The sequence below is a fragment of the Haemorhous mexicanus genome, chromosome 2, assembly GCF_027477595.1.
Source record: "Haemorhous mexicanus isolate bHaeMex1 chromosome 2, bHaeMex1.pri, whole genome shotgun sequence".
Classification (NCBI taxonomy): Eukaryota; Metazoa; Chordata; class Aves; order Passeriformes; family Fringillidae; genus Haemorhous; species Haemorhous mexicanus.
In genome coordinates this window covers 540,256-563,809 of record NC_082342.1, presented here as the reverse complement: position 1 = coordinate 563,809, position 23,554 = coordinate 540,256, and the positions used below count along the sequence as shown (strand labels likewise).

Below are 23,554 nucleotides of genomic sequence, written 5' to 3'. Positions count from 1 at the left end.
CCCGTGGGTTCACAGTGGTGTAATGCAGCTCCTTCCCTCTCTGCTGACTGCCAGCCTCCAGAGGGCCAGCATTCCAGGGTCCCTGGCCATGCTCTGTATGCCTGGGTCCCTCTAAGGACCTGCTTGTGCAGCTCCCTACGATTTTTGGCTGCTTGCCTGACCTGAGGGCAGAGTGCTGAGCTGGAAGGGCCACGCTGCCATGAAGGGGAGTTGGGGACATGGGGGACCCCACTGCACCCTCAGAGAGTCCTTTTGCTCTTCACAGAAGATTTAGGACAGCCAAAATCCATCCCCATCTGAGGCCAGCTCCCAGACAAGCCCCAGGGAGATGTCCCCAGCACCGCTGTGCTGGAGCAGATAGAAAGATTGCCCCACTTGTTTGTCAGCTGCTGAGAATTAACACCATTAATTTATGGCAGTCCTCTGCATTAATCCTCGCTGTTAATTCCTTATCTCTGCTCCAGCATATTGGCTGCCCTAGCCCTCATCTGGGAGACTCATCAGCAGTTTGTTTGGAAGTTGCCCTTTGCTGCCAGCCCGAGCAGGGGAAGGCGGTGGGGGAGCAGCAGCAGGAGCAGAAAGTGGCTCTGGGGTGTGCAGGAAGGGGACATCACTCCAGGGGGGACAGTGGCAGCTCCCTCTGGCAGCACGGGGCACCCATGTGCTGAGCAGGCTGCACACCTCTCCTCTCAAGGGTTCAGCCCTAGGGCAGTTTGCTGGAGTGTTCCTTGGCTGTAACCAAAAAATGCTCTTTTCATTGTTTCATTTTTTCATTGAAACCAAAAGGACACTGAAATTGCAACCGCAGCAAACAAATAAATTAACTTCTAATGACTTCCCATCTACTTTTGTATTTGCTTTCTGGCAGCTCTGCCAGAAAGCTGCAAGGAAAGGGGTGGAACGAGATGAGCTTTGCAGTGCCTTCCATCCCCAACTCTTCTGTGGCTCCCTGATCAATAATTTGCTGTGGCCCTGCTCCCTGTGCAATGGTGGCCCCTTGTCCTTTCAGGTTTCCCCGTGGTGCTGCTGAGGAACCTGCGGCACCCCGTGTACCTGCTGGTGGTGCTGGCTCAGGTCAACATCTCTGCCATGGTGGCTGGCTTAGCGACCTTCATGGGCAAGTTCCTGGAGAGGCAGTTCTCCCTCACAGCCTCCCTGGCCAACATGATCATTGGTAAGTGCTGCCGAGCTTTTGGCTCCTTAAAAAACCATCTAGAAATCAGGAAGAGTTCCTCTAGAGTAAAGCCTCCCTCTCAGAGAGTTCAGAGATCCTGCCACAGAAGTGTTTAAAACACGTTTTTGAGCAAACAGCCCCTCAGGGAAAGGGGCCTCTGAGGTCTGGGACAGATAAATCAGAATAAATTGAGCAGAGCAGACTGGCAGAGCCAGGGCTGAGTGCAGCAGGAAGGTTAAATGCTGAAGCAGTGCTGTCCTGCCCTGATGTGCCCAGCTGAGCTGTTCCCAGCCTTGATTTACCCTCTGCATTCAAGTCAGCACCGTGCTCCCTGGGTGAATTCATCTGGCCTTTGTGCTCACCATTGAGTCTCTCTTGGCCTTTTTCTTTCAGATCAAAAAGCTTTCTGTAGCTGGAAATTCCTTCCTTGCGTGGGTATTGAGGGGCTGAAAGCAACCTCCCCGTGGATTCTTAGCTGAATTAAACTGTTTGCATGTCTCTAGCTGAACTTTGGTCTCCCCCCAAAAAATGGGGGGTTCTATGTAAATGGGGTTTTATGTAAATGGGGTTTTACAAGGGTGACCACAGAAATGGGCACAATCCTGCTCTGCACAGAAATTACACATCCTCCCCAGGCTGACTTGGTGCTTCTTCCTGTCAGCACTGAAAAATCACATCTTGCTGGGTGAGGCACAGCTTTCCACTGCTCCTGACATCTTCCACCCATGGATCCATGAGGCAGCCAGTTTGCTGTGGGATCCTTTTGAAAAGCAGCTTTTTTGTAGCATTACTCCACCAATCCCTGCAAACACTTTGGTCCCTTCTGAACCACCTGTGCTGAAAAATAGCAACCCAACAGCAAATCCTCTGGACCTTTGCTGTGAGAAGGGACTGGCACAGAGCAGAGATGGAAAACAAGGTACAGGGATAGGACAGAGGGGGAATGGCTGTAGACTGGGTGTTCAGAGGGAATTGTTCCCTGGGACAGTGGGGAGGCAGAGAAGCTGTGGCTGCCCCTGCATCCCTGGAATTGTCCAAGAACAGGTAGGATGGGCTTGGAGCAGCCTGGGATGCTGGAAGGGGATGGGACTGGGTGGTGTTGAAGGTTCCCTGATTGCATGCCTGCCTTTCCCCAGGTGCTGTGAACATCCCTGGGGCCATGGTGGGGATCGTGGTGGGCGGTGCCATCCTGAAGCGGTTCCAGATGTCCCTGAGGCAGTGCAGTGCCCTGTGTGTGCTGGGCATGCTGCTCTGCCTGCTCACCGCCTTTCCCCTGCTCTTCCTGGGCTGCCCCACGCAGAAGGTGGCCGGTGTCACCCACTGGGACAGGTACCACAGCTCCTGGGCTGGGCACGGGGGCATCCAGGGTGGGCACACCCCAGCCACAGGCGCATTCCTCAGGGTGGGAGCCAAGCAGAATCCCCAGAAATGGGTATGTTCCCTCAGAAGGAGCAGCTAGTGGAAGTAAGCTGAGAAAATCTGAGTCTTCTGTGTCCTCAGGTTTAGGGCAGAAAATGTACAGCTTGCCTTCGTGACTTATCCCACACAGGGTGGAGTCCTTTCAGCTTTTATCTCCTTAGGGTTAAAACCTTTTCAACATGAGATTTTTAGGAGCAGGGTTATAAAAGTTAGAGCAGTGAGATTTCCTACTGAGGAGCAAACATGGAACTCGAAGTAAACATGTTTTTGGCACAAACAGCACAAGTTTTCATCTTGGAAAGCTTGGTGGATGAATAATTCAGGCAGGGGCCAGCCCTGGGATCACACCATCCAAGCTGTGGCAGCTAAATGTGGGCAGAACCCTGTCGTGTGGATCCAGGTCTCTGAATTCCCTGTTTAGTGTCCTGTGGTCCCTGCTCTCGGGGGGAGCCTCCCTCCCACAGTGTTGCAAGAACCCCAAAGGCCAGGTCTGGGACCAAGTGTGAGGGCAGTGGGTGGCTCTGGTGCCCAGCTGTGGTCGGGATGCTTTGCCAGGCAGAGCAGAGGTTTGGGGTGACGCTGGGATTCCCGTGGGGAAGGGCTCCTTGTGCAGTCAGGTGGGTTTTGCTGACCCCAGCGTGCACAGTGGGTTTTCTCTGTGAGATGCACGTGGGTGATGCCCCATGCCTGCATTAACCCTTTCCTGGGCCCAGCTCTGGCTTTGGCCACCACGCCATGGCGTGCAACGCGCAGTGCCGCTGCCCCGAGCGCGGCTTCAACCCCGTCTGCGGCTCCGACGGCGTGGAGTACACGTCCCCCTGCTCTGCTGGCTGCAGCAGCGTGGCCCTGCGCCCTGACGGCTCCGTCCTGGTGAGTCACAGCTGGCCACAGCTGGCCCTGCTGGCCCACTGGGCTGCCCTGAGTGCCTGTGGGACAGGGGAGTGGAGTGCGGGGTCACAGTGCAGGGCTTTGCTCCTGCCCTCCTTTGCTGTGGGTTGTTCTGCTGGCAGTGCAGCTCAGCAGACCCACCTGAGGAAACCTCTGCCACTCAAAGCCCGACCTGCAGGTCGAGTGGCTTTCCTGCACTCTTGGCACAGGGTGTGATGGCAGCAGGGAGCCGTCTGGGTGGTTTGCAGCAGTTTTGTTAATTAGCGGCGCTTCATTTTGATAACAGTTGTGCTTTCTGCCAGAGCTCAGTCCCACATGTGCTTCCCTGCACCCCCACGCCTGCCTTTTGTACAGCAGATCCTTTCCAACTGCTTTTTTTTCCTCCTAGGCCATGCCTCTCTCTTCCAGCCCTTGGAAGAGAAAAAGCCCTTGCTTTCTTGGAAATTTTACACTTTTCTTACCATTTTCAGCAGTACAGGGACCTGTGGCACTCATTGCCTGTTGCCTTCCCGTCCCAGGGTTTCCAGGAACCCTCCCAGCCTGCAGAAAACCCTGCAATTGTGTGCACAGCTTTGCTGCAGCCCTCCCAGAGAGCATTATGTAAGCTTGGATGTAGGAACGAGGTTTTGGGAGACCCCGAGCTGCCCCTGCAGCTGGGACCCCTCTTCTGCAAACTGCCACCCCCTGACAACCAAAACATCGTGCTCGTTTTATTTAAAGGTCTCTTTAAAACAAAAAAACAACCCAGGGGTTTCTTGTTTAAAGCAGAAAAAAAAAAAAGAAAGAATTGTGACTAAATTAGAGAAAAGGAAAAATTCCTTATCCATCACCCCAAGGCATCTTTCCTTTGCTATAAAGCCGCGCTAGTTATTTATGAGCCTCTCTCAAAGGTGAGGTTTTGCATGTTTGATTTAACACTGCCCTGGGCTGTGGCTGCAGCTCTGCCTGGGATGCAGGGGCTCACAGCAGGACAGTGCCTGGCACAGGTGGCACAGCCAGGAATTCCTGCCCAAAATCCCACCTGTCCCTGCCCTGTGCAAAGCCATTGCCTGTGTCCTGTCCCTCATCCCCAGTCCCTCTCCAGCTCTCCTGGAGCACTGGCCATGTCTCTGAGCTCTCCCCAAAGTACCGAGTGCTAATTCCTGCTAATTACTCCCAGACAAATCTTACCTGCTCTCCTTGGCTCTGTCAGCTGGCAGCGTTCCCTTCCACCTCTGGAAGCAGCCTGTGGATGTGGTCTGTCTCCTCTTTGCAGAACTACACCGGCTGCAGCTGCGTCGGGGCGCCGGGCGCCGCCAGGCCGGGCCCCTGCGGCACCGGCTGCTCCCACCTCTTCGTGCCCTTCGTGGTGCTCTCCTGCCTGGCTGGCATCCTGGCCAGCACCTCCCACACGCCCTCCTTCATGCTCATCCTCAGGTGGGCACAGCTTGGGCACCCTCCTGGGCAGACACAGAGCGCGTCCAGAGCGGATCTGTGGGGCAGGGGGAAGGATTTCACCAGCTGCGGGACTCAGGGTTAAACCAGCCCTGGATGGGGGATAAACCAGCCCTGGATGGGAGCTAAACCAGCCCTGGATGGGGGATAAACCAGCCCTGGATGGGGGATAAACCAGCCCTGGATGGGGGTTAAACCAGCCCTGGATGGGAGCTAAACCAGCCCTGGATGGGGGATAAACCAGCCCTGGATGGGAGCTAAACCAGCCCTGGATGGGGGATAAACCAGCCCTGGATGGGGGTTAAACCAGCCCTGGGTGGGAGCTAAACCAGCCCTGGATGGGGGTTAAACCAGCCCTGGATGGGGGTTAAACCAGCCCTGGATGGGGGATAAACCAGCCCTGGATGGGGGTTAAACCAGCCCTGGATGGGGGATAAACCAGCCCTGGATTGCACCTCGAGCCCTGTTCCTTCAGATTGGAGTTAAATCAGCCCAGGATTGCCCCTCGAGCCCTGTTCCTGCAGTCTGGGGATTAAATCAGCCCTGACTGGGAGTTAAACCAGCCCTAGATTGCAGGTGGCAGCAGGATGGAGCCAGCCTAGCTGGGAGCCCAGGCTGGTGGGGCTGGACCCCAGCATGGGTGAAGCTGAGGCAGAGGGGAAAGCCATGGGGGAATCTCTGTTTTAGTCTGTAAATGATACTTCCAAGCTCTTTCTGGGCCTGGCAGGATTTTCAGGCCAGGAAAAGGCTATGGGCAGTGTTTATCCCTAAAGAATGAGCCCTCATCAGCTTTGGTGATGTGAATGGGAACTCCCTGGGATCCTTGGAGGCTGGGTTGAAGGACGAGTGTGTGGGCGAGGTGCTGTGCCAGGGAGGGAAGCATCCATCCTGGAGGGATTGCCAGAGGGCATTTTGTTCCATTTTGTTTTTCAGGAGCATCCAGCCTGAAGACAAATCATTTGCCGTTGGCATACAGTTCATGCTGCTGAGAGTTTTAGGTAAATTGAAATGTGTTAAAATACCCTCCTGGAAAATAATGGCAGCTCTTGGAGAGGGCTTTCCTAGGGCAGGAGAGGATGCTGCCCTGCAGGGTCTGGGGACATGTGGTGGGGGATGAGACAAGGCAGCTCCAAGGGCTCCATCCCCAGTCCCCAGGGCCGTGGTTTTGGGGTGGCTGTGGCACCTGGGGACATGGTTTGAGCTGTCCCACTTGGGGCAGTGGTTCAGGCTGTGGCACCTGGGGCTGTGCTTTGAGCTGTGGCCCCTGGGTCTGTGGTTTTGGGGTGGCTGTACCCTCTGGGGCCATGGTTTGGGCTGTGGCCCCCGGGGCCTGTTTTTGGGGTGGCTGTGGCCCCTGAGGCCTCTTTTTGGGGGGGCCTGTGGCCCCTGGGTCCATGTTTGGGCTATGGCCTCTGGAGCCTGTTTTCAGGGTGGCTGTGGGCCCTGGGTCTATGGTTTGGGCTGTGGCACCTGGGTCTGTGGTTTCGGGGTGGCTGTGCCCCCCAGGGCCTGTTTTCGGGGTGGCTGTGGCCCCTGGGTCTGTGGTTTTGGGGTGGCTGTGCCCCCTGAGGCCTGTTTTCGGGGTGGCTGTGGGCCCTGGGCCATGGTTTTTGGCTGTGGGCCCCGGTGCCTGTTTCGGGGTGTCTGTGGGCCCCGGTGCCTGTTTCAGGGTGTCTGTGGGCCCCGGTTCCTGTTTCGGGGTGTCTGTGGGCCCTGGTACCTGTTTCGGGGTGTCTGTGGGCCCTGGTACCTGTTTTGGGGTGTCTGTGGGCCCTGGTACCTGTTTTCAGGGTGTCTGTGGGCCCGAGTTCCTGTTTCGGGGTGTCTGTGGGCCCCGGTACCTGTTTCGGGGTGTCTGTGGGCCCCGGTACCTGCTTTGGGGTGTCTGTGGGCCCCGGTACCTGCTTTGGGGTGTCTGTGGGCCCCGGTACCTGTTTTGGGGTGTCTGTGGGCCCGAGTACCTGTTTCAGGGTGTCTGTGGGCCCGAGTACCTGTTTTGGGGTGTCCATGGGCCCCGGTACCTGTTTCAGGGTGTCTGTGGGCTCTGGTACCTGTTTTGGGGTGTCTGTGGGCCCCGGTGCCTGCTTTGGGGTGTCTGTGGGCCCGAGTAGCTGTTTTCGAGTGTCTGTGGGCCCCGGTGCCTGTTTTGGGGTGTCTGTGGGCCCTGGTACCTGTTTCGGGGTGTCTGTGGGCCCTGGTACCTGTTTAGGGGTGTCTGTGGGACCCAGTACCTGTTTCGGGGTGTCTGTGGGCCCCGGTACCTGTTTCAGGGTGTCTGTGGGCCCCGGTGCCTGTTTTGGAGTGTCTGTGGGCCTGAGTACCTGTTTTGGGGTGTCTCTGTTTCGGGGTGTCTGTGGGCCCTGGTACCTGTTTCGGGGTGTCTGTGGGCCCCGGTACCTGTTTTGGGGTGTCTGTGGGCCCCGGTACCTGTTTTGGGGTCTCTGTGGGCCTGAGTACCTGTTTCAGGGTGTCTGTTTGCCCGAGTACCTGTTTCAGGGTGTCTGTGGGCCCCGGTACCTGCTTTGGGGTGTCTGTGGGCCCTGGTACCTGCTTTGGGGTGTCTGTGGGCCCCAGTGCCTGTTTTGGGGTGTCTGTGGGCCCGAGTACCTGCTTTGGGGTGTCTGTGGGCCCGAGTAGCTGTTTTCAGGGTGTCTGTGGGCCCCGGTGCCTGTTTTGGGGTGTCTGTGGGCCCCGGTACCTGTTTCAGGTGTCTGTGGGCCCCGGTACCTGTTTCGGGCTGTCTGTGGGCCCTGGTACCTGTTTCAGGGTGTCTGTGGGCCCCGGTGCCTGTTTTGGGGTGTCTGTGGGCCCGAGTACCTGTTTTCAGGGTGTCTATGGGCCCCAGTGCCTGTTTCGGGGTGTCTGTGGGCCCCTGTACCTGCTTTGGGGTGTCTGTGGGCCCTGGTACCTGCTTTGGGGTGTCTGTGGGCCCGAGTACCTGTTTCGGGGTGTCTCTGTTTTGGGGTGTCTGTGGGCCCTGGTACCTGCTTTGGGGTGTCTCTGTTTTGGGGTGTCTGTGGGCAGGGCGGGCCGGGCTGCCGCTTGCCGGGCTGACGCTGCGGCTGTTGCAGCGTGGATGCCGGGCCCGGTGCTGTACGGCAGCGCCATCGACACCAGCTGCGTGCTGTGGGAGAGGCGGTGCGAGCGCAGGGCAGCCTGCAGATACTACGACAATACCCTCTTCAGGCACAGGTAGGGACGGACAGCGGGACAGGGACACGGCATAAACTCTGTGCCAAGCACTGGGAACACCCAGGGATGCTCCCCACGCCCTGGACCATGGAGGGTCACTCCAGGCAGCTCCCTGCTCTGGGGCAGAGGCCGTGCCTGGAACAGCCTCCCCAGAGTCCCAGGGTGCTGCCTGGAACATCCCTGCTGCCCTGACCCGCTGTGTCTGCACCCACAGGTACCTGGGGCTGCAGTTCTTCTTCGAGGTGGGCGCCTTCCTGTGCTTCGGGGCCGTGTATCTGATCCTCAGGAAGCAGGAGAGGGAAGCCAGCCAGACAGAGCAGACAAAGGCAGAGCCAGAGAAGGAGAAGCTGGCGGGAAAGTCCACGAAGAGCCCAGAATCCAAAGTGTGACAGCGAAATGTGGATTGTGATCTGTGCCGGGGAGGTGAATCAGCCCACAGCCGAGCTGTGCGGGGTGGATGCTTGGAGTGATGGACCCGGGGCTGCTTCCTGCTCTCCCAGTTGGGATGGACTCTGCCTGCACTGCATGGATCCATCCACACGTTGTTCTCCTCCTCGGGGGTGCAGCTTGCTCCTTCACATGGATTAGTCCTCACTCTTTAGCCCGTGGACTCTGCAGCCTCCTGGGATTGTGTCCTGCAAAGCAGTTTTTCCTGCTGACCGTCTCAGTGATGCCAGCACTGAGCAATAACCATAAACCTGAAGGGGTTTTTAAATAAATCATTTTTAATAAATGGTTTTGTACTGAACCCGCAGATCTCTGTGCCTGATGTTTATAATTCTTATTTTCTGTGTTATCAGCACTTACTTTCTGATGGTCAGTGCTTGAAGCATATGGGAGTTCAGGTGCATCCCTGGCTTGCAATTCAAGAAGGGCAAAGCTTTTCCCAGGATCAGAGGACGAGGTTGGACCCCTCTCCAGACTGGGTATAGCTTGTGGCTAAACCATCTGAGCCCAGCTGCAGGCAGGCCTGGGCTCCCTGAAGGGGGTTCTGTCTGTAATTATGGGGTAGAAGTCCAGCCTGGCGCTATTTTGGTTCAGCTGCCTCTGTTTCCTGCATTCTTCCCATCCTGGGGCTCCTTCCCACCCAGGAGTGAATTGTGTTACCCAGCCACAGCCACTGGATAACTTTGTCATTTTTGGCTCCAGGATGGAATTTAGTAGAGAAAACAAAACTTGTAAGTTCAACTCAAATATTCAGAAAAGAAATACACAGAGGGGAAAATTCACTCCCTCCTGCCACCCTGGCAGACATCCTCTGGGAAGGGCTGGGTGTGCAGAGAAGGGAAGGGAGCAAGCCTGTGGTGAAGTGACTGAATTTAGCAGTTTCCCCAAACTGTTTGCCCAGCCATTCTGAGGGACCCAGTTACCAGTGCAGACTGGTGGAGGTGGAGGTGGATTGGAATTTTTCAGGGGTTTGGGTCAGGGGTTTTTTCCTATTTTTGTGCAGTGCCTTGTGTTCACTGAGCTGAGAGTTTACAGCCCTATTCAAGAAGTGATGTCTGGTTTCAGAGAAGGTTCTGGAAGGCAGAGGAGTGTGTGGATGTTGCAGGGGTGCAGGTGTAGCCATCCAGGGAAGGAGGAGTAGCATTTGCTGAGCAGGACCTTTAGAAAGCCAAAACCGGGAGAGTTTTGCTCTATCCTCTTTTCCAAGGCACGGCCAGGCAGCAGGTGTTGCTGAAGCAGCAGGAGAGGGATGGGGATGAGGTTCTTAGGGCAGGAGCAGGGAGGAGATGGGGTGTTCCAGCTCCTTGCAGCCCAGGAATCTGTGGCACCCTCGGAAAAGAAGGTTCTTTCCTGGCTGAGCACAAGCCTTGGCTCCCAGGCGCTGTCCTGCCATGCTCAGCTGAGTCCCAAGTACTCCAAGGTACTTTCCACACCACAACAAACAAACAGCAGCATAATTTGCTCCAGTGGCGTGGGAAGTGGGGAGCTGCAGTGTGCTTTGCCAGGAATCTGCCACGGATTCCATTCCTTGCCGTGGAAGTGTGCAAGCCCAGGCTGGATGGGGCTTGGGGCAGCCTGGGGTAGTGGGAGGTGTCCTTGCCCATGGCAGGGGGTGGAATGGGATGAGCTTTAAGGCCTTTCCAACCCAAACCATTCCATGGTTCTCTCCCCTGTCCTACTGGAGCCCCCCAGGGCTATGCTAAAAGCAGTGGTTTGATTTACAGAAAGGAGGTAGAAAAGGGGATAACTGACCCTTTTCCCAAAATAAACAGGGATTTTAATTGCCTGTGCTGCTGCTGCAGGTGGCAGGCAGGCTGCACGTCCCTCTGCTGCCCGGTTGGGATCCTGATGGATGCACAAGGGGCCTGGAGAATGGCCTGGCCAGCTCACTGCCAGCCCCTTCTCACTGCTGGGCTCGGGGCTGCACGTTCATTTTCCACCTGGAAAACTCCCATCACATCACAGTAAGGTCTGGCACAGCCTGAATTCTTCCCTCCCTCGTTACCCCTCCAGCAGAGAGGACAGATCCCTGGGGATAACCATCCAAGGCACTTGCAAGCTGTGTCCTAGCTCTAGGCTTGTTACTCTGCTTTTGCTCTGGTAATTTCCATCCATTTGGGCTGGAGTTTCTAAAAAGAGAAATAAACCCCCATTTCCCCATCCCCTCCCCTGTGCTCTTTAAGAGCACGGTTGAAAGGGACTGGCTTGCCAGGGAGGATGAAAGAGAGGCAGTTTGGAAAGGCTGCTCCCACAAAGCCCAGGGAACATGAAAGGGCTGGCAGCAGCGAGGGAGCAGCAGGAGCAGTGCCTGATGCAGAGCAAGGGGCAGGCAGGTAGGAGGGCTGCAGAGAAAGGGAGCAAAGGAAGGGGCAGCAGCAGCAAAATCCACCCTGTGCTGTTTGCCAGGCTCTCCCCAGAGGAGCTGTCCCCTGCAGACAGCCTGAAACAGAATTTACAGAGCTCTGAAGGGTACAGCTTGGGCACCAGCCAGGAATTGCATTGGGGGGGTTAACAGGAGCTAATCCAGCTGGGCCAGGACTCATGGACTTCCTGGAACTGCAGCACTGGATGTTTTCATGCAGCACTTTGTGGTACCAGGGGTCACAGACCTGGAGGCAGAACGGTGCCTTTAGGGCTGGTGAGAATTGCACAGGGTCAAGAGGAGGAATTAGAACTGGAGGGAAGGACCCAAAGCACTCACAGAGCCAAGATCTGCTTTAGAGCCCAGCACAGCTCCCATTCCTCTGGAAAAAGAGCAAAGCTGAAGCTTTTAAATCATCCTCAGTGTGTTCAGCTCAGATCTCCCCCTGGAGTGCTCCTGGCCACTGCTGCAGCCAGACCCAGAGGTTTCTCCTGCTTTCCTGCTGGTTTTCCAGGGGATAGGGATGGTCCTAGGTGGATTCTGAGGCTGTTTACAGGGCCCAGCAAAACATGACTCAAAACCCACTGGATGTTTCACCTAAAACTCACTGGAGCTGCCTCTGGCAACGTGAAATCTGCTCCCAGGAAATGCTCCCTGAGGAGACACGGTTTGCAGCCACAAGACAAAGAGTTGCTGAGGCTGGGACTGAAGTTGAGCTGTGGGTGCCATCCAGCCCCCAGGCTGGGGAAGAGGAAGGCAAACAACCCAGAGATGTTACACTGAATTCAGGAAAACCTGGGAAGTTCCCAGAGGAATGCTGCAAAGACAAGCCAAGGAATCACTGAAACGCTACCAATTAAAACCACAATTCCCAGAAACTGGAGGTTGCCAGGGATCTCAGAGGGGGAAAACAGAACAACCAGGCAGATCCAGACCCAGCCCAGCGCTGGTCCCTGGAAAGATGCTGAAGAGGTGACTCATCCACGTGCAGGCACTGGGATGGGGGTGTCATGGACTGTCTCACACAGATCTCACAGCAAACGCTTCATTTCTCCTTCAGGCAGGCACCTGTCCCACCTGGGCAAGCTTCCTTCCTGACTGAAGGAAGGGTTTTGACCCTGTCCCACCTTGTTCCCACAAACCAATTATCAGCCAGATGGAATTATGCAGAGAAGAGAAAAAGAGGAGGAAAACCAGGCTTAATTGGAAAGCTTCAGCTGCAGGAGCTGCAGGTAGTTTGCTGCCTGCCCAAAAGGATTTATCTACAAGAATCTCACCAGGGTCTGTCCTGTCTCTAGGACTAATCAATATTTTAATTAATTACTTGGACAGTGAGAGAAACAGGAACTAATAAAATTTCTGCTTATGGTCCTGAGTGCTTTGGACTGGAATCCAAATCCTTCAGAGCAGACTGGAGAAATGGTGTGAAATGGATAACAGAGGGATTTACAAGAGCAAAACAGTGGTGCAGGGGAAGGAGGGCTGGGGTGCAAAGTTTGCCCTGGGAGAAAGGGGATGTGGCAGCAGCTCATAATGGAGCAGGGAGTTTTGGGTTCATATTGTCCCTTTAAATTAAATTGGCATTCACCACAGTCCTCTGGCTGTCCTGTGAGGGGAAGATATGACCCCTTGCACTTGGAGGCATAAAATTATCTCCTCGTGTTGCTGAACTGAGTAAGTTTCCTGCTTATTGCCAAGTGCATCTCCTCCAGTTGAGCCCTCTCGAAGGTCCAAGCAAACAGAGCAGAGTAAATCAGGAATTATCTCCTGTGCTTAGAGACAGGTTGAGTAATGATTACTCCTGAAATATGGAATTCATCTTTGGGGCTTAATGGACTTGCAGTGGAGCTGCAGGAGCTAGCTGCTGACAGTTCTGAAGTGCTTGTGGCCAGGGAAGAGCATCCTTTATCCTGCAGAGGTGATGAGAGCTGGAGCTGCTCCCCATTCCCAGCCCAGCCTCATCTGGTGCTTCCAGGCTGCTGAAGGACAGGAGTGCTTTCACACAGCACTGATAAAGGATTCTAATCTTTCTCCCCTCACTTTTCAAGTGGGAATGGCATTTGCTAAAGAGAGCAGAACCTGAGGTGGTTCCAAGCTCTGCACACTGGTGCAACCTTCTGAGCAAACTCGGGAAAAAATAACTTTCCCTGGGAAAACTTGCTATTGGATTCTTCTTGCTCTCACACCTGCTGTGAAAAAAGGCTTCCCTTTCCACCCTCCCCATCTCCTGTTTGTCCCAGTGCCATGACCTAATCACACACTGGGCACTCAGTGTGTCCAAATTGCACTGAATGTGTCCATTGCAAACGAAGCTTCGGGTCTCTGTGCTCATCTTTCTTTCCCCCCCCCAGTTTCTGATTTCTTGGGACTGCAGGAGTGCTCTGGAGCACGGGCTGGGCACCAATAATGAGATGTCCCAAAACCTGTGGTCTGGGAGATGGGAACTGCCGGTGTGTGAGAGCAGTGCAGGAGCAGTAAATCCAGGAGGATGGGGGTGGCATGCTGAGAAATGGAGACACTGTTGGTGATAATCAAACTGGGAACAATGGGGAAACTCAATTTCCAGCATGCCTGATGGGGTACAGCCCCCACAGCCCCGGGACAGGACAGGTCCATGAGGATCAGCCCCAGAGGAAGGAGATGGCAGCAGCTGTGCCTGACTCACAGAAGCCAAATTAAGATTTTAAGGCAAAAGGCACCAGCTACACACCCCTTTCCAACAGCTATTTGTTATTGCAGACAAAGAAAGATGGAAAGGCCTGGATATTTCGGAGGCCTGGCATCATTCCTGGGATGGTCCTGAGCAGACTGAGGCACACTGGCCTTGGCAGAACTGTGGGCAGCAGAGAGGGACTGGGGGAAATGCAGGAGCAAGAGCCTGGAGTTCAGCTGGACTAAAGGAAGTGTCCCTTTCCTATCCCAAGGGTCTCACACTGAACCTTGCTCCTACTCCTGGAGCAGAAGGGGCACAGCCCACTGTCCCCTCCAGCAGGGGGGTGACACCTCCAGCTGTCCCAGGGCTGGGCTCACCTGGCCTGAGGATCTTCAGGCACACAAGACTTTCTCTGGGCCCTGCTGGCATGTCAGGCAAGCCCAAAGGAAGTCACAGCTTTGCAGTTTCCAGGGAACTGGGGTTAAAAAAAAGGGCTGTGGTTAACAGCTGGAATGTCGATCCCTGAAGTCCCAGCTGCAAAGTTTCCTGCATTTCTCATTCCTCAGGGGAGCCGTTGCAGAGGATGCTGTGGGAACACAGGATGCAGGAGGGAGCAGTGCCTAAAAAACAGCTGGGAGGCTGTGGCAGCTCAAGCTGGGTGCCTGTGCAGGGAGCAGCATCCCAAAGGGGTAACCCTGATCCCCGGGGCAGCCTCCACCACCCCAGTGGGAACCTCCCCTCCTTGGGTTCAAAGCCAAGACCCCTTGTCCTGTCACTCCCACAAACCCTGTCCCCACTTCCCTTGGTGGCTGACTGCAGGAGTGAGAGCCCCTCACCAGGGCCCTGCTCCTGTCCCCACGCTGTCCCAGGATGTCTCCCTGCTCCCTGCAGGGCACCTGGAGCTGTGCCCCGTGCTGCCGACCCCAGCAGGCTCCAGCAGAGCTGGTGGGGACAGGAAGGAGCCTGCAGGTGGTGTGGCTGTCACAGCCAGGATGGATGGGCCGAGCACTGCTGATCCTCTGCAGGGCATAAATCAAGCCAAGGAGAAATGGGAACCTTCAAGGGATCCAGAGGAGGGTGGGAAATAGCACCAATGTCACCGAGGAGCTCGGGGGCACAGACTGGCTGGGGACCCTCCTCCTCTCCAGAGCCCAGCTCCTGCTCACCAGGACCACGCCAGCTCTGGGGAAAGCTGCTGGACAAGCTTGGAAAGGACTTTTGGACTGTGCCCCCTCCCTGCTCTTCAGCCAGGCTCCCGGGGGCTTTGTCACAGCCCTCAGCAAGTGGCCTCCGTGCCCTCACATTCCTCTGGCTGCTGTGGTGTGGGGCAGAGAGAGCTCTGGGGCTTTAATTCTGAGATTAACAAATGATAATTCCACTTCCACGCTTCTCCTCCACAAAGGGAAGGAGCGAGGTGTAGGATTCCTACTTTCTGAGGGGAAAAAACTTTAAAAAAAAAAAAAGTTAAACAAAGAAGAAATGAGATGCTTCTGTTGTGGCTGCAAGTGCTGGCTCCCCTGGGAATCAGCTCCTTCCCAGTCACAGAGAAACACCTCGGGAAGGATTTGGGGCTGGGGCTGCTCCCGGGGGCAGCTGCTCTCTGCCATCCAGCTCCCCTCAGACTCCTCCAGACACAGCAATAACAAGTGAACTCAAAGTCCCGGAGCCAGGAATAAATCATGACACGGGTGACACTTGTAATTGAGAGTTTCTTAATTGCTGCGTTTGATTAAAGAGAGCTGCCAGCTTTGTGCATAAAAGGCAGAGACTCCAGAAACCCAGGGTAGGAAGAAAAGAGGATAAGAAGATGATGGGAACAGAAAAACGCGAGATCAAGGAGAAGAAAGGCTCAGGAGAAATCTTGTTGGAGTGCCAGAGATAAGGGAGACAAAAATAGAACGAGTGGTTTCACTTGTGACTACATCCGTGTTTATTTCTGCCCTTTTGGGGCAGAAATGCAGGGATTTGTGCTCTCCTGGTGTGAAATGCAGCAGCTATTTAGCACCACAAAGCACCAAAGATAAAGGCAGCATATCAAAAAGAACTAAAACCGACTGCGAAATTGCCTTTTTTTTGTTGTTGTTGAAATAAGCCCGGAGAAATAGGAAAACCTTTCATTAGAACTTTGCTGGCTGCTCTGCCAGGAGGGCCGTGCTCCAAGAAGCCAGGAGCTGCACCAGGTGTGGCCCCTACCTCTGCAGCTCCTCCAGGGCCAGGGACACATCCCTGAGCCTCCCAGGGCATGGCAGTGGCTCTCCTGCCCCAGGCTGTCCTCCAGGGATATTCCTGACCTCTGCAAGTGGCTCCGGGGGAAATCCAAAATACTGATCCCAGGGAGACAGCCAGCACAGAGGAAAGAGCAAGAGGAATGGGGAAAGATTCCCTTCTTGGAGGGGAAATTCCTTCCTTCCTGTTGCTCCTTCCTGTGAGGCTTTTTGCCAGCCCCGGTGGGCAAAGCTCAGGGAGCAGAGAGGGTCCAGCTTTAGGAAGAGCACAGGATATGTGCACTCTTCTCAGCCTCTCCTTTCCTCTGGTCCATCACTTTCCTCATTTCCAAAGGAATTACACAGAGCAGCAGCCTGGCTCTGTCCTGGTTGGATGGGTGTGGATAGGAATGGATGCTTAAAGGCTGCAGGGGTGAGCCTGGCTTGGGTAAATCCCCCATCCTGCACGGCTTTTTTCCAACTCAGATGACTTTTTTGTCTTTGTATGAACTCCTCAGCACCGACCTCATTGCTCCCCAGGTGGAAGCTGCAGGTTTGGTGACACTGCAGGAATTAAAATACTCCATTTCCTCCCTCTTCCATGGCTGTGCTGGCTCCAGCCAGCTCTGAGCAGGTCTGCTCTGAGTGAAAATAATATCTCTGCTCTGGGTTAGGGGGAGGAGAGGAGAAGGAGAAATCCTGGTGCAGCAGAGGCCTGCAGGGAGCTGGTGCTGGGCACTGGGCCACGCTGGGGCAGGCCAGCTCTGACACCAGGGATTTCCACAAAGAAATGCCCCAACAGTTCCAGCTGCAGCCAAAATCTTCAGCAGCCCCCTGAGAGGCTGCCTTGCACTGACTGATACAGGGCCTTTCAAGGTACCCTCAGTGCACTACAAAAGCTTCACCTGGGAGGAAATTTGACCCTAAGAAATCTTTGCCTTGAGCTAAAACAGCCTGACGAGTGTAAAATTTGGGGTACTCTGTAGATAGCTTTTTTCCCTTCCCTTTAAAAACCCTTCAAATACATGATGTGGTTTTAATGACAACAGCTCCCCAGTAATAATCTGCAGCACAGGCTCATGAAATTTCCAGACTCATTAATTTAGAGAATCACCACCAAAAAAACCCTGAGGTTTGGTGATCTCTGAAGATTTCCTTTGTGAGCAGAGTCAAACCGAGCTGCTTTGTTCCCACAGCTCCCAACTGCTTCCCACTGATGGGTTTTTTCCCCTGCATCACTTGTGTCTGTCTTTCTTTAAGCTTTGACAAATGTGAGGGCTGCTGGCACAGACAAATGGTGCATCACACCCCTGGAAAGCTCAGAGCATCTTTATTTTGTCCCTCCTGTCACAGGTCCTCAGCCTCCCTTCCTGTGACAGCAGTGTCCCCAGGAGTTTCAGGGCTGGGTTTGGAGATCCACTGGTCCATGATCCTTCTGGGAAACAGCACAGTTTCCCAGAGGCAGCATCCTCCTGGCCTTTCCACACCTCAAGGGGCTTAAGAAAGATGGGGACAGACATTTTGGTACATCCTGTAGTGAGAGGACAAGGGGGGGGAGGATTTAAATGAGAAGAGGGATGATTCAGGATGATTCAGACCAGATATGAGGATTTTTATGCTGAGGGTGCCCAGAGAGGTGGTGGCTGCCCCTGGATCCCTGGAAAACACTCAAGGAGAGGCTGGACAGCCTCTGAGCAGCCTGATCCAGGGGAAGGTGTCCCTGCCCGTGGCTGAGCTCTCCCAGGTCCCCGAGCAGGCTGTACCTCCCTGTGCCATCCCCCAGGCTGCATCTGCCCTCTCCAGGTGTGCCCAGACCTCTGGGTGATCTCTGCAGGGCTGGCACCCAGAGGAGGGGACAGAACAGTGGCACTGCTCCCCTTACAGCCAGGCCTGCCCTGCTGGGTCCGGTTTCAGCATCTCAAGGACAGCCCAAGGGAGCTCAGGTGACAGCAGTGACAGTGATCAGGGGCCAGGAGAACAGGAGCCATGGAAGCAGTCGGTGTCATTTGACAGGAGACAATGGCAGTGTTCAATTATGCAAAAGGTCATTGCCAAGGAGGAGCTTCCAGGCATGGCCTGGAATTACAGCAAGGACAGCCAGGCTGGGACAGCACCTCCAGCTCCCAGCACACAGCCCGGGGCTGAGCAGGGACACAGAGGGGCAGGGGCTGGGTCAGCCACCAGCCAGGAGGGGTTTCATGGCACTGACCCCTTTTTTGGGGCATTCTCCTGGGAACGAGCAGCTCAGGGGCCCTGGGGAATCCCCATCAAAGGTGTTGGCCAAAGAGGGCTTGGTATAACCCTGGAAAAACGCAGCTGAACAAAGCTCAGGGGTCACTGGCACTGCCCACGGGGTGGGACACACCGGGGAAATCAAGTTGGGATCCATCTAGAAGGGCTTGCACAGAAGGGTAAGGAGCACCACCCTGCTGAGGGGAGCCCCTCACTGCCCAAACTCCTGATGGAACTGAGCTGGGGCCAGCTCCAGCCTTGGCCTCGGACTTGGACAGGGACTTCTGCCCAAATGAATTAACTACGGGGATTAATTAGTGCTAATTCAGAGCCTCAGCAAGGATCTGGTGGGCCCAGAGGGTCTCTCTCCCCTGGGCAAGGAAGGATCTCTTAGTCCTGGGTAAGGAATCTCAAGCCCTGGGAGATGTCCCTGCTGAGCAGGAGAGCTCCAGCAAGGCTCCCCAGGTCCTCACATCCATGGGATGAAGCAGCTGGACTGTGGACAAATTGCATCCCATGGGAAAAGCCAGCATGAGTCTCCTGGTACCCAGAGCTGTCTTTGCTCCTGGCAAAGGAAAGGTAAGGGTTTATTATTGGTGAAGGAGTCCTGGAAAAGCCCTGGGATTTGTGTTATCCACCTGATCTGTGTTCCAAGCCCTCACACCCCATTTCCCCCGGGCCACTCTCCTGCTTTGGGGGATTCCTGGAGGAATTCTTGGCTCAGACCCAGCTGAAGCCTCCAGGTCCCTTAGAGCCAGACTGCTGCTGGTCTGAGGGGTGCAGTGCAGAGCCCAGACACCGAGCTCTGTGGTGCTCCCCAGCCTTGCTTTGGGCTGGTCTGGGCCCCCTGACCCCAGACTGGGCTGCCCTGTGCTGGCTGGGAGCAGCCAGGAGCTGGAACACCCCACACCTGGGGATCCCCATCCGGGGGAGTGCTGAGGGGAAAAAGCTGCCCAGTGAGAGGAATGAGGATTTGTCTTTCCAAACCAGCTGTGGGGCTGCTGGTAGATAAAACCAGCCCTGGGAGAGAAAAGGAACAAGGGAAGGGTTCCACTGATGGGTGAATGGAAAAGAGATTTGCTTTTACAAATAAACTTCAGGTTTGCTGATAAACGAAATTGGACATTGAAAGATGAAAGAAACAATGGGGAAGAAAACCCCCTAAATTCAGTAAGAATTAAAAATGAAATGGGAGGGTTGTACATTAGAGGGAAATCTCTGGGATCAGATGTTTTGGGAAGTCTGAACCTCTCAGGTACCTCAGAAATGGGGAAAGAGAGAAGGGAAATGAGGGAAATTGGGATAAAAAGGAGGCTGCACCTCCAAAACTGTGAGAGACCCCAGGGGAATGCCCCATGGCCTCTCCCTTTATTGGAATAAAGTTCCAGGTCTCCTCTGTCTCCTTTTTGGACACAAACCTCTGGTGTTTGTGGATTAATTTTCCTCACCCCAGAAGCAGGGAGCTTCTGTCAGCTGGAGCTGCACTCCTTGGAAAGTAATTCTGCAGTGATGGATCTGCTCCTGCTCCAGGCTCTGAGAGAGCAGGGAGATAAATGGGACAGGCTGTGGGGAAGAGTTATGGGAATGATCCAGGAGCTGGAGAAGCTGGAGAAGCCTGAGAGATGGAGGCAGCCCTGCCGTGGAGATGATGGCAGCAAAGGTTAAGAGGCTGCTGAGCTGCTCCCCGTGCTTGCCAGTGAGAACTCCTGAGGGGAAGGGATCTCCAATGCTCCTTGAGCCAGAGCTCAGGAGCTCACAGAGCCTTTGGGCAGCGCTGCCAGGCCCAGGTGGGACCGTGGGGGTGTCCTGTGCAGGGCCAGAACACCCCAGGGTGATTTGGAGAGGACCTGGCTGGCTCAGGCTGGGCACAGCCAGCAATTAAGCAGTGTGGCTAATTGCAGGCTGCCCTCCTGGAAGTGTGTGAGGGCTCAGTAACCCCAAAGGAATTCCAGCCCTGAGACCTCCCCGTGCCCCTCCAGCTGCTCCTCTCAGGGTGCTTTGGGCCAGGACCAAAGCTGGAAGCTACAACAACAGAAATGCTCCCTGGAGGAGGGATTTCCATGAGGGAATCCAGGGGAATGGCACAGACAGCAGCAGGATGTGGGGCAGGACCTCACTCCTGCTGCAGGAGCCTGGGGGGCCCTGGGCTGGGGCAGGAGCCTGGGCAGAGGGCAGAGCTGGGGGAAATTTCCCAACCAGCTTCTGACTGTCCATTAAAATGGAGATAAAAACCAAAAAAAGTCATTAGCAGTTCAGCAGAGGGTCAGAAAGCAGGTTATTGACTTGCTTTCTCACAGCTCCAAAATCCTCCTAAGAATAGAGCACTTTAGATTAATTGGGGGGAAAATGGATTGGAAAGTTGCAATTAAGTTGATGTCATAATTTTGGGGGGGGAAAAAACAGGTGTTCTGCTACAGCTGTAGTTCTCTCCCTGGCTTAATTGGCATCCCAGTCCCAGCAGTCTGTATTGATAAAATGCTGTCCATAAAAAAAAAAAAAGTATCATTAGCATTGTTTTGAAAGGTACAAACATTTTGAAGGGAAAAAAAAAAGATAAAAACCAGAAAAACTTGGACACTTTTTTTCTTTAACCTTTCAGAAGTTCGGGGTAATTGTCTCAGCCCCGTGAGGGGCGAGCAGGATGCTTCATTGCACAGCCCCTGGAGGAGCTGGCAGTGCCCCCCAGCCACACCCAGTGACACCGGGGATGCCATTAGCAGGATTTTATGGAGTGCTCAGCGGCGCGGGGGGCACTGGGTGAGGCAGCACAGCCAGCATTGCTGGGAACCAGCGTTTCTGCAGGGCACCCAACCAGGATTCCCCCTGGAAGGAAGCACAGCCCGGCCCTAAATCCTTTGGATCTTGCCCTGCCTGAGAGGGTTTGTCATGGGATCACAGGGGTTTGGGAGCCTAAATCATTCCCTTGGCAGCAAAATCCTTGATTCCCAAAATCATTGCCATGGCAGGGACACCTCCCACTGTGCCAGGCTGCTCCAGCCCCAGTGTCCAGCCTGGCCTTGGGCACTGCCAGGGATCCAGGGGCAGCCCCAGCACCCTGAGAAACCCATGTCAGTGCCTCAGCACCCTCACAGGGTGGATAACCCATGTCAGTGCCTCAGCACCCTCACAGGGAGAGGTTTTCCAGCCTGGGTAACTCCTGGCTCTCCTGCACCTCTCTGCACAGGCAGCAGCTGGCCAGCACAAACAAACTGGAGTTTCTGAGCAAGTGTCTGACAGCACCACTGGGTGCTCCAGAGGAAAGCAGGCTTGGTCTCTGTGCCCCTGCCTGGTACTCACCAGCTGTGCTGGCACCAGGACAGTTCTCTGGGGTCCTGAGGGGTCCCTGGGGCTCAGGGCATGCCACGGTGCTGAGCACAGAGGAGCTCGGGGCACTGGGGGGAAAGGAAGGAGAAATGGAGTGCCTGCCCTCCTGATAATGTCTCTGCTTGACTGCAGCCAACAATGCCTCACTGCATTTGGATTAGAGGAGTGGATTTGGAAGTGTGGACCCTGATAACTTCAGGCTGGCAAAGGGCAATTCCCTTTGTCTGCCCTGAGCTTTCCCGAGGAGGGCTTTTGCTGGAATTGCCCATCTCAGCAATGCCACCACTTCTTCTTGGCTGTTCAAACCCTTCAAACCACTCTGCACAGGCTGCAGAGTCTCCTTTGCCATCACTCACTTGAGCTTCTCATATTTAACTCCTTTAATGTCCCACCAATAAATCACTGCCTCCCAGCCCTTCATCATTCCCAGTGCTGCTCCCGAGTCCCTTGGGGACGCTGACACCCATCAGGCACTCAGGTAATTAATGGATGGCAGATCCCTGCCAGGGCCCAGCTGCACTCCTGGAAGACAGGCTGGGAAGAGCAAAGGAAAGGGAAGGTCGGCTGTGGGCGCTGGATGCAGAGCAGAGGCTGGGCAGTGAGAGGAAGAGAAGGAAGGGCAGGATCCCAGAGACTGCAGGGGTGGATATGGGCTCTCTGGGCCCCATAAATCTCACTCACACCTGCCAGGCTGAGGGGGCACAGGCATCTTCTGGGGGGCAGCAGCTCTATCTCAGATATCTCTCTATCACCACTCAGACTGGACTCCTGAGCACTCTTCCCCTTCCATAACCCATCCATGCAGTGATTCCCCTGCTCCAAGGCACAGCCACCTCCTCCCCCAGAAAGAGAGGAGGCAGCTCAAAGCAGGGCTGGGGAATAATGAGTGGGTGTCACCTCTCTCTGCAGGGTCAGGAGAGGGGTGAGGACATTGCAATGGACACTGCTGAGAGGAAGATTTATTAACCTCTTCTTCCCTTTTGTTTTTGGCACTCTCAATCAAAGTCACCAACCTGCTTCAAAGGAGAAGAGTTGCAGGTGCTGATAGCATCTGACTTCTCTGATTTGCTGCAAGCTGCTGGGGAAAGGAAGCAGAGATAAAGGGAGCCTGTTCATGCAGCTGTCCCCTGGGGATGAATCCTCTGGGGACACCACCAGACACAGAGCATTCCCACAGAAGGTTTCCCGGAGAATTTGAGGCTGTTCTGGCCCTGGAAGCATTCCAGGCCAGGCTGGCTGTGGCCTGGAGCAGCCTGGGGCAGTGGAAGGTGTCCCTGTCCATGGCAGGGGTGGCACTGGGTGGGCTTTAACCTCCAACCCACACCTTTCTGAAGGGCTCATTAAGGAGAATTTCCTGTACTTGGGGGGAGAGCAGCAGGCTCCTTCATGACTAACAAAGCCCCACGAGGCTGTGCAAACCTGCCAGCTCTCCTGGTGTCCCTGTAAGATTCCCACTGCCATCCCTAGCTGTGTCCCTGTAAGATTCCCATTCCCCTCCCATCCCTCTGAGGAGCAGGGCAGGAGGAACGAGTCCATGCAGGTGTTATCCGTGTGGGTAAGGATGGAGCCTTGCACTGGACAGCCCTGCAGGCGTGGAGCCCATCTGCTGGGTGGGCTCGAGCCAGCACACACCATCAACTTGAGAGACACTGTGGGGAGCACTTGTGCTGCTTTCTGGTAAAAGGGAGGGGGGAAATGTCCTCAGGTGACAGCAGCCAGGAGGAGACTTTGTGGAGAGGTCAAGGACGGGGGTTTGTGGAAAGTGAAGGCATCCACCGAGGCTGAGGAGGTGTGAGCAAGGATGCAAGGCCAAGAACAGCCAGAAAACCACTTACAGCACACTGGAGAGGGCTGTGGCAGGGCTTTGGGGACCTCTGTTACTTCTGAACATGGTGCAAGGACCTCGCCTTCAATATTTTAGCAGAAAGCCAAGGATGTTTAGGAGCACCTCCTGTGCTTGGCTCTGCTTGCTCCCCCCTCTCTGCAGCTCTCAGGGCACCCAGTCCAGTGAAATAAAAGGATCCTGGCTAAGAGAAATCCAGCCTCAGCAACCTGATATTCAGCAGGAAAATAACCCTAAGGGGGTCTGGCCCCCTCAGACGTTCTCTGGGTCAGCAGTGGGGGGGTCAGGGCCAGGAGGGCTCTGCTGGAACCACCCTTGGGCAAAGCTGTGTCCTCACCCCCACACTGAGCAGAGAGAGGGGCTTGGCAAGGCAAGGGTGGCA

General features: G+C 55.1%; 1 protein-coding gene across 2 annotated transcripts in view; it reads left to right on the top strand.

Moving 5' to 3' along the window:
- The window catches only part of SLCO2B1 (solute carrier organic anion transporter family member 2B1), a 32,303-nt gene extending 23,448 nt beyond the window's left edge, over positions 1-8,855 (top strand). Inside the window, exons 9-15 of one of the 2 annotated variants that reach the window (XM_059870940.1) lie at positions 1,010-1,174; positions 2,311-2,503; positions 3,307-3,463; positions 4,737-4,897; positions 5,849-5,913; positions 7,987-8,107; positions 8,322-8,855. In XM_059870940.1, the coding sequence (XP_059726923.1) occupies positions 1,010-1,174; positions 2,311-2,503; positions 3,307-3,463; positions 4,737-4,897; positions 5,849-5,913; positions 7,987-8,107; positions 8,322-8,496 (1,037 nt within the window). In that variant the 3' untranslated portion in view covers positions 8,497-8,855. The remainder of the gene's footprint in view (positions 1-1,009; positions 1,175-2,310; positions 2,504-3,306; positions 3,464-4,736; positions 4,898-5,848; positions 5,914-7,986; positions 8,108-8,321) is intronic. The other variant, XM_059870949.1, reaches the window with a different exon arrangement.
- Positions 8,856-23,554: the final 14,699 nt, after the last annotated feature.